Consider the following 9,174-nt stretch of genomic DNA (forward strand, 5'->3'; position numbering starts at 1 on the left):
TACCCCTCCTTCCCTCCCTACCAGCTTGGCACTGCCCCTGCCGGGAGAAGTCAAGAAAGCTGTGGGGCTCTCTACAGAAATGGGTTTTATCTGCAGAGGGTGAAATCGAAGCAGTCCAGACTTTGAGTCACACGAGTTACACAGAACAAGATAATAAAACAGCGAGCACTTTATTTAGAACCAAGCGCTGATAAAAATATGTATCACTGCAGCTGTGATTCCACATTGGGATTGTGATTCCACATTATTCCCTCTTCCTGTCACGTGGGTCAGCTGCCCGGCCTGGCACAGGAGGGTGCCCCCCTCCAGGAGAGCCCTGGTGGAGCGGGGTCAGCAGGCTCCCCCTGCTCCCTGCAGAGAGTGTGAGAGGAAAGGGCTGTGGTGCCATCTCTGGTGTATCTGCTCCATGATCCTCCCAGGCCACTGCAGTGGGCCCGGATCAGCGACTCCTTGGTGGCAGTGAGTGGAGACAGAGATGTGGAGACCCGCCTGGAGCTCTGCAGTCAAGAAGGAGTCTCCCTTCCTCCTCAGGTCCCTGAAATTCCCACAGGGGATCTGACAGCCACCACGCAGTCCTACGTGCAGGCACAGCCTACGAAGCAGTCACCTTTTGCTGTGGCTGAAGGGGAATCAAGGTCCTGAGAGGAACCACTCTCTTCTTGACACGGAGTGGCCACAGCATGCTTTCTTAAATGCGGTAGAGCAGCGGGCGGGCAGAGGGCCCGCTGGCTCGGATTAAGGCACTTGTAACAGACTTCCATGTATACCTCGCCCCCCAGCCCCGTGGGGGAACATCCCCATTTCTCTTCCCCTCAAGTCCCATATACCCTGCCTCTTTCCCACGCTGGGCAATGAAGGGGACAGGAGCAGGCCTTGAGGGGCAGTGGTTTGGTTGGAGCACAGGGCTGGAAGGAGACAAACAGGAAGGGAGCTGGAACTCGGCAAAGGAGGGGCAAGAGAAGGGCAGGAAGCAACAGCAACAGCAGGAAGGCAAGGTGGTGGCAGAGTCACAGGTGGCCAGTGGTAGTGATGTTGTTTGCTGAGAGCAGATGCAAAAGCTGGGGGGAGTGGGGAGGCTGCTCTCCAAGCTACCCTGGCTGAGATAGGTGGGCGGGGGGGGGGGGGTTGGTCAGAGGAGCAGAGAAAGGGGTAAGAGAACAAACCAACCCCAGACAGAAGACCCGCAGGGGGAATGGTCGTCCTCCCTCTCAGCTAGGGGGTCTTGTGCAGAGATCAAAGTTCTGAGGGTTTAGAGACAGGGCAAGAGAGGGGCTGGGGGCTGGAAGGAGGTCCAGTGACCCAGAAGCAGCTCAGCTCTTTGGTATGACGAAGGTGGCATTGCCAGGCGTCCTTCTCACTCCTCTTCCACGCCCCGGGTCCCCTTGGCTGCTCGCGTCTGCCGCCAGCGCATCTCTTCCACTTGGCGCTCCAGTGCCCGAATCTTGGCCTCCAGCTGGGCCCCCGAGGCCCGGCTGCCAGTGAGCCGGCTCAGCAAAGCGTAAAGGGTCAGCAAGGCCAGGAGGAGCAAGGCCCTGGTGGAAGGGTCAGGCACCGACCTCACCAGGGCCACAAAGCCGACCAGGAAGATGGCCAGCTTCAGGCCCCACAGGATCCGCCCCAACAAGGCCAAGAGCAAGCCGAGGACGAGGGACAGAAGCCAGTAGATGAGCAGGGCCGCCCCTCCCCACAGCAGGAAGGTCTGGACCTGGCTGGGGCTGAGCTTCAGGCCCTGCGTGAGGTGATCTCCTGAAAGGAGAAGAATCACAGAATTAGCCGACCTGGAGTGGTGAAGGGCCGGTGGGGGAGGGGAGAGTTAGAACCCAGAGAAAGGGAGGACCTAAACCCCCTTACTGCCTGCAAAGGAAATACAAATCCTTTCCCACAGGGTCACAGAGATGATAGCCTGAATCTCTCAGCTCTGGTTCCTGCCAGCCAGCTGTGGGTAGATTACTTCCCTGGGTTGCGCCTGTTCCGTCTACAACATGGGAGTCAGTCTCTGGGCTGTGGGCAAGTTAAATGAGATACTATGACTTAGCACGATGCCTCTCCTGACGAGAAGCTAATGCCTGGTAGGTGGTGGAGGCAGTGGTAGTTTTGGGTCTGCTCTTATGCTGGCCTCTGGGGAAACCTGGGAGGTGCCGGGACCCTGGGGAACTAACTGTTTAGACCCAAAAAAAGACAAACTCCCACAAACAGGAAGTGACGGGCCAAGCTCAGCTGACCCGGCTAGCTGTCTGCCACTCACCATCGAGTCCCAAGGCATTCAGCAGCTGGGCAGAGATCCCAGACAGCGCGAAGCAGCCCACGGAGATGGCTGAGGCGGCGACGCCCATCACCTGAGCCGCCATCTGTGGAAAGAGCAGTGCTGAGATGGACCCATAACGAATGAGGCTCTTCTCCTGCAAGCCTCCCACTGCCGCACAGGCGAGGCTCGGCAGGGCAGGAGCGTCTCCCACTGCCGCTCAGCCAGAGGCTGGCCTGTCCGGCCCGGGCGGAGGGGCCCCCTCCTCAGTGCACAGGGATGGACAGCAGGCCACTTCTCCTTCCTGAACCAGGACCCAGGACATCTGGGCCCTAAGTCAACAGACTCGCTCAAACACTTTGCTGGTGGTAGTAGGTGTATGTGGGCGGGGGAATTGTTAAATCCGTATTGCCAGTCACCCTGTGAAACTGGGGTCCGCCTAGCCTCCCGGGGAATCGTGAAGGCGCGTGGAGTAACAGCTGTCAAGGGCTAGGATGTTCAGGGAAAATGGAGTCAGTTAGCTCTCCCATACCGTGGATGTTATCAACCATCCTCTGAGCCATTTAATGCGATCTATCAAAAGTACACGACGCCGTATTTGGGATGCCATTGGGCAGAAGGGACAGCCTGCTTTAAGCTCCCGAGTCAGCCCTGCCCCAACCTCTACCGGTGAAGAACGGATATTTTGCCAACTTAAGGCTTTAGATCAAACGTAGGCTAAAGTCAGGCTCTACAGTCACCCAGTGACATGGGTTTGTAAAAATGACTCATTTCCCAGCCTTTCTGGCAAGAAGGGACAGGAGCAAGGGAGGGATGGGGGTGGAGCTAAGGGCCTCGGGGTAGAATTTGAACAATGGGAGTGCAAACTGCTTCCTCTTGTAGAATGTGGGGCTCTCTGCACTGGGGATCCTGACACACAGAAGATAAAGAGCCAAGATGAGGTGGCCATGAATGACGTCTCCTCCTTCAGCTTGGTCAGTGCACACAGTCACAGCTGGGACCACCTTCCTTACCTCAGAAGCCAGGTGCATGGTCTCTGGCCCGACCCAGGCATCCAGCGTTCTCCGCACGGACCGTCCGGTCTGGCTCAGGAGATCACGTGGGACCTCCCTCTTTTGCTGGCCCGGTAGCGGAAAGTCTTGAGGGGACTCAGATGACGCTGAGTGGAGGAGGACAAGGGCCACGAGGACCATCAGGATGACTTTAAACAGATGCTTGCACAATGGCCAAGTGCTACTTGAACCTGCCATGCTGGGTCTGCAGGGAGAGAAGCACAGAGTGAGCAGAGAGCCAGCACAGAGACCCACGGTCTCAGCCATGGCCTGCCCGGCACCCCCTCCACCCCAGCCCTGTTAGTTGAGAAAGGCAGAACTGGGACTTCCCAACTTAAGCTGAGCGCAAACACCTGATTCACGGATTCCTCATTCCCATTCTTCACCACCAGCACACTAATTAAGCAGTGAGGATCACTCAGTGCCCTGGGGTGGATGAGAAGATCTCTCGAATGCTTACTCCAGCTCTAAAAATCTGAAGGCCAGGTAGGTTAGTTGGTTAGAACGTTGTCCCGGCACGCCAAGGTTGCCAGTTCACTCTCCGGTCAGGGCACATACAAGCAATCAATGAATGCATAAATAAGTGGAACAAGAAATTAGTATCTCTCTCCCCCTGCCCCAAATCAATAAATTAAAAAGAACTTTTTTAAAGGCTGACAAAAGCCTGAAGGCCTGTCTCTGCATCTTTGGTGCTTTGGGCATTAAAAAAAAACATGCCCTGGCTAGTGTGGCTCAGTGGATTGAGTGCGGGCTGTGAACCAAAGGGTCACAGGTTGAGTCCCAGTCAGGGCACATGCCTGGGTTGAGGGTCAGGTCCTCAGTGGGGGCCACGTGAGAGGCAACCACACATGGATGTTTCTCTCCCTCTCTTTCCCCCTCCCTCGCCCTCTCTTTAAAAATAAAAAAATATATATATACAAGGCTTTGTCCCCAAGGAGTGTATAATCTACTTTCAATGAAGGTAATATAGAAAAACAACTTAGAAATAGCACACAAATAGGATTACCACTGCGCAACAACATAAAGTGCTCAGTTCCGTGCCCAAAACAAGAATGTAAGTACATGCATGCCACTTGCTCTGCAGGACCAAGTTTGTGAGGTGGGTGCTACCCTCCTCACCCTTACTGGCACAGACGACGAGAAACTGAGACAGGGGTTAGGTCACTGGGCGAAGTAGAAAGGCCAGGATTGGAACCCAAGCTTCTGCTCCCAAATAGCACACTCGCTGGAGTGAAGGTAAGAGAGCAGGTCTCAACTGTGGCTGCTCACGGGAATCACGTGGGAGCTTCCCAAAGGACTATTTCCGCTGCCCCACGCCCAGAAGTTCCGATGTCACTGTCTGGAGGCAGCCTAGGCCTGGGCCAGAAAAAGCTCCGCAGGCGACTCCACTGTGCAAGCTGAGACCCGCAGACTCAGAAGGAACTCAACTCTCCAGCCCACAATGGAGGCAAAGGGTTATAAAGCACAACCTTTACGGAAGGACGCTATTAGTAATGAAAAGCTAACCGTGTACCACTTATCTCAGTTAATCCTCATAACAAACCAACCCATCACGGAGGTATTGTTATTAACCCCTATTTGACTGATGAAGAAACCGAGGTGGGATAGGACACAAGTGGAAAGGCTAGGATTTGAACCTGGGTGTGCCTCACATCAGACCCCTTGCACATACTACCCTGCTGGACAGGCTCCAATGTTAGTCTCAGAGGTGATTTAGAAAGTCACGCCATAGATTATCTGTGAGCTAAAAGGAATGTGGCATCTCCCGATCATCTCCGTGAATTACAGGCGACAATTCACTCAACCCCTCCGTGTCTTGTGCTCTGGTCTCGTCTATTGCATGATGTTATGTCACGGACCAGTTAAGGCCCAGCAAGTTCCAACTTGTTGAAGCAGCTAAGGATCAGCCGAGAAGTGTTTTCAATCCCAACTTCTCTTTGTGACCATGCTTGAAAAATATCAACCGGCCCCAGCAAACACCTTCTTCATTTCCAGGCTCAGAAATGAACCTGTAGCTCCAGGGAGTTTCCATGATTCAGACCCGGTGATCGCAGGGTAAGTCATACCTCTGAGGTGGGAGCAGCCGGTGCTTGAAGTTTCTGCAGCTACCAGGGCACTCAGAGAACTGGCCAGAAATCAGAGCCAGCAGAATGGAGCAGAGGGAAGGGAGCACGTTTGAGAAAGGGTTATTTATAAAAAATATCGCATTCGGGCACTTTCTGGCCCTGAAACAGCTGCTCTGAGTCTCCCCTGAGACCTGCAGGATCAAGCAGGGTTAGAAAACATGCAATTCATGTGGAACGACCCCAGCCTGGGAAGCCGCCCACTCTTTTTGGCACAAATGAAGAACCAGATGGTTCCTGCCTACCCGTGGTTGGAGGTGAAGAAAGCACAGGTCAGTTTCTGGGCTATCTGGGTCATAACCACACCGGAGACTTTAAAGAGCAGGGTTGCTATATTGGGTTGGATTCTAGACCCAAGGACCTCCACCAGCAGGAATCAGATGCCGCCGCCTCCATTCTAGAAGGTCAGGGTGACATGAGCTCCCTGCCCCCCATAGCAGCCTGCTGAGTTCTGCTCTAGCCTCCACTTTCAAGCGGCCACCAGACCCAGTTGAGGGGAGCTGGGGGACCTTGAAATATGCCCTCCCCAGTGAGGCCAGTGAGGCCGGTATTGCCCTGCCAGCTGAACCTTCTGAAGTGCACTGGAAACCTAATCTGACAGAATTGTGGAGTGCACCCTTTGCAGATAAGAGTGCAGCTTACTGGCTGGTCTGTTTCTTTGAATTGTTTTCTTTAACAGGAGCCTTTCTCTCTTCTTCCACGTTAATCCCAGGCAGCGAGCATCTGACCCGTCACCATTACTCCTCCTCACTTCAGCCCAACCAAACGCTTTTACTAAAAAGGACCCATGGTCAAGAGCAGAAGCAGTCTCGAACTGAGAGAAAGTACGTCTTAAGTATCTTCACCTCCTGCAATGCCTAGCCTCAAATAGCACGCACTCAATGATAACAAACTGTGTGTGTATACACATATATATATATTGTGTATGCTGCTTTGTAATTTACAAAGTGCTTGTTATTTCACCACTTCATTTAATGCTTAGAACAATCTTATAAGACATTGCTACTCTCCATATTTTACTCAGAAAACTATGGCTTAAAGAGGTTGAGGGATTTGTTCCAGTTCACACAGCAGAACTGGGACTTGACTCCAGAACCCAAAATCTAAATCTTGCCCTTTTGCTCATTTCACACCCGCACACTGGCTCCGTAAGACCTAGTCTCTGCCTCAAGGCAATTATAGTCCTCCCAAATATCAACAAGTTCAAAGAGAGAGGACATCCAGACTCCCAGCATGAGACTACACACCAGGAGATGGCCCACCTGCTGGGCTTACAGGTCATGGTTTTGTATCAAGAGGTATGAAGATAGCAAAAAATTGGGACTAGACTTTCCAGCTGTGGCTAGGGCAGCTGCAATATGGCTCAGGCAGGACCAGGGAAACCCGGCTGAGCATGGAAAACTGCCTTCTTTAACTGTGGCAGTGAGAAGGCACTATATGTTTAGGTGTGGTTTGCTAAGAGGGCAGGGTGGGGCGGTCCACACACCCCATGCCAAAGCTTCTTCCTCTGCTTAGTTTCCTTTCACCACATGAATCACGATGTGGCGGGAGGGGCAGCTGACTTAGTGCCCTCTGCTGGCCCTGATTTCCCCATCATTGTTCAGAGCCGCCCCTACAGCACAGCGATTCTCAACTCTGGCCATCAGGATGTCTGCCCCACCGGGGCCAGCTATGTCAGACTCTTCCAGAGAAGGCTTAGACTTTCGTCTTCAGGACTCTGAGGGATTTCTGAGGCATATAACCATAATCAGTAGTACAGGGAGAAGTATACTCTAGGTAAAGCCCTGGGAGTGTAGCAGTGTACAAAGGACCCTCAATTTTGGTCCCAGGCTCGATCTGCCACAAATCAGAAGCCACTACCTTATGCCCATTACTTTATCTGAGTTTCAGTCTCCTCCAGTGTGAAATAGGGTTAAGCAGGGTTAAGAGCTATTGCAAGTTAACATGTTTCTGCAAGAACTTTGTATAGAAATGTTGCAGTACACAAATTGCCAATATACCCTCATTACATTGTAGCAGAATTTAGCAGTTTGTATGCCTGCCTCCCACTTTAGACTTTGAGCACCTCCCGGTCAGACTTGACAGCTAACTTTTTCTGGAATCCCCAGAGTCTAGCATAGAATGATGATGAATACATGCTTGTTAAATGAATATTAGAAGCCCCCTCCCCCCAGAAGCCGAGGGGGTAGCTACGGAGAGCCCTAGAGAGGAGGGGAGATGGTCTTATTTTAAAGTTGATTCAAATTTGCAGCGGCCACCCAAGAAGGGCAGCTGTGTGGTAAGGAAGCTGTTAGACTAGGCGAAGCTGCTACTGCGGGGAATGAAGTCAGCGTCCTGGCAGGTGGGGGCAGCCCCCGCTAACCCCCTGACAGCTGCTTCCCAGCCAACTGTTTGGGGGCAGGGCGACAGGCAAAGGGGCAGCTTCCCAGCCGCATGAGCCCTCCCCAGGGCTCAGCCTCTCGGAGACAGGGTGTCAATGGCATGCGCTATTTCGAACAGCGTGTCCCCTGCCAAGCCCTTGCTGGGTGGCGACTCTGGCAAGGGACCCGGCGCGGCCCATAGATTCGGGGCACCCTAAGGGGCTCGGAGCGAGGCCGCAGGAGGCTGGGCCATGGAGTGGGGGTCGGGGCGAGATGCCCAGCGCTGGCCTCTTTCCCCAGCCTGACCGCCGCCCCGCCGCCGCGCCGCGGCACCTCCGCAGGACTTCTGAGCACAGCTCCGAACCCTATGCTCCCGGGAAAAGAGTTCCTCCTGTTACCTAGTAACGACGCCCCCTGTTGCATAGCAACAAGGATCTGGGTCCCCAGTTGCCTTTCCCGCCGAGCGAAGTCCGACCCCTCCCCAGTCGTGCTCTCCGGGCCTCGCGGCTCCTCCCCGGCCCCGCCTGCAGTGGCTGACGCCTCCTTCGCCCGCCTGCCCCCGAGCTCCAGTTTCGGCTCGCACTCACCAGCCTTCGGCCACTGCTACTCTTCACGTGCGACTTCGCTAAAACGCGCCACCAAACCCGCGCCTCAGTCCCCGGGCGGTGTTTTATCCTCTGCGCACGCGCGCGCGGGGGAATGTGCTCCGGTGCCGCCGCTGCCCTCCCTCCCCAAACTGGGTGCGCTATTACGCATGCGCCCTACTCTCGCTCTCCACCCGCCCCCCTACCAAGCATTCCCACTGGGAAAATAGTGGAATTGGAAGCCCGAGCTGGGAACCGAAGTCTCTGGCGGGAAGAGAGAAAGATGTGACCATATCTGGCTGTAGACTGGGTTAACTGGATCTTTGAATTCGAGGTCGAAGCCTATCCGCCTCTCTAGCCCCTAGGCATTTCGGGCGTTGTAGTCTCAAGACCACCGTCGTAGTGCCTCCTGGGCATTGTTCTAACAGAGGGGCGCTCAAGAGCACTTAGTAGTTTGAGAAAGTTTTCGCGCTAAAAAGTCACAAAGGGAAGAGGTGTTGGAGCAGTTAGAGCCACACAACTCTGGGGAAGTGCACTCGCTGTCTCTGAGAGCAGCTCCACACCCAAACTCTGCAGATGGCTCCCAAACGTTCATTCGATGGTGGAGAAGAAACGAACTCCCATACCCCACTTCTACAAAAAACGGGCGGCGTTTGGTGGGGCGTGGCAGGGATGTGGAATGAGGTGATTCCTTCACTGCTTTGTAATTCTAGCTACGTCGGCTCATCTCTCTGAGTCTCAGTTGTTTCTACTACAAAAATTCTTAATAATAGCCCTGGCTGGTGTGGCTCAGTGGGTTGAGTGCCAGACTGT

General features: G+C 54.0%; 1 protein-coding gene across 2 annotated transcripts; it reads right to left on the bottom strand.

Annotated features, from left to right (window-relative positions):
• Positions 1 to 154: 154 nt before the first annotated feature.
• Positions 155 to 8,532, bottom strand: TMEM109 (transmembrane protein 109). Of its 2 annotated transcripts, none has more exons than XM_045855490.1 (4): positions 8,365 to 8,532; positions 3,256 to 3,499; positions 2,246 to 2,348; positions 155 to 1,746 (listed from the first exon to the last, which is right to left on the bottom strand). In XM_045855490.1, the coding sequence occupies exons 2-4, from the start codon at positions 3,490 to 3,492 to the stop codon at positions 1,355 to 1,357; spliced, it is 732 nt and encodes a 243-aa protein (XP_045711446.1). In that variant the 5' UTR covers positions 3,493 to 3,499; positions 8,365 to 8,532; the 3' UTR covers positions 155 to 1,354. The 2 variants fall into 2 exon arrangements, with proteins under 2 accessions (XP_045711446.1, XP_045711447.1); XM_045855491.1 differs by lacking the exon at positions 8,365 to 8,532 and adding an exon at positions 8,176 to 8,300.
• Between the last annotated feature and the right edge of the window lie 642 nt (positions 8,533 to 9,174).

The sequence above is a fragment of the Phyllostomus hastatus genome, unplaced genomic scaffold (assembly GCF_019186645.2).
Source record: "Phyllostomus hastatus isolate PE091 unplaced genomic scaffold, TTU_PhHast_1.1 phas_scaffold_11, whole genome shotgun sequence".
In the NCBI taxonomy this organism is placed as follows: domain Eukaryota; kingdom Metazoa; phylum Chordata; class Mammalia; order Chiroptera; family Phyllostomidae; genus Phyllostomus; species Phyllostomus hastatus.

What these genes read in the sequence shown, in the direction of transcription:
- TMEM109 (XM_045855490.1), bottom strand. Translation starts at nt 3,492, where the DNA reads ATGGCAGGTTCAAGTAGCACTTGGCCATTGTGCAAGCATCTGTTTAAA. An exon ending in CCATGCACCTGGCTTCTGAG is followed by an intron (nt 2,349 to 3,255) that starts GTAAGGAAGGTG and finishes CTCTTTCCACAG; the next exon opens with ATGGCGGCTCAGGTGATGGG. An exon ending in GAATGCCTTGGGACTCGATG is followed by an intron (nt 1,747 to 2,245) that starts GTGAGTGGCAGA and finishes TTCTCCTTTCAG; the next exon opens with GAGATCACCTCACGCAGGGC.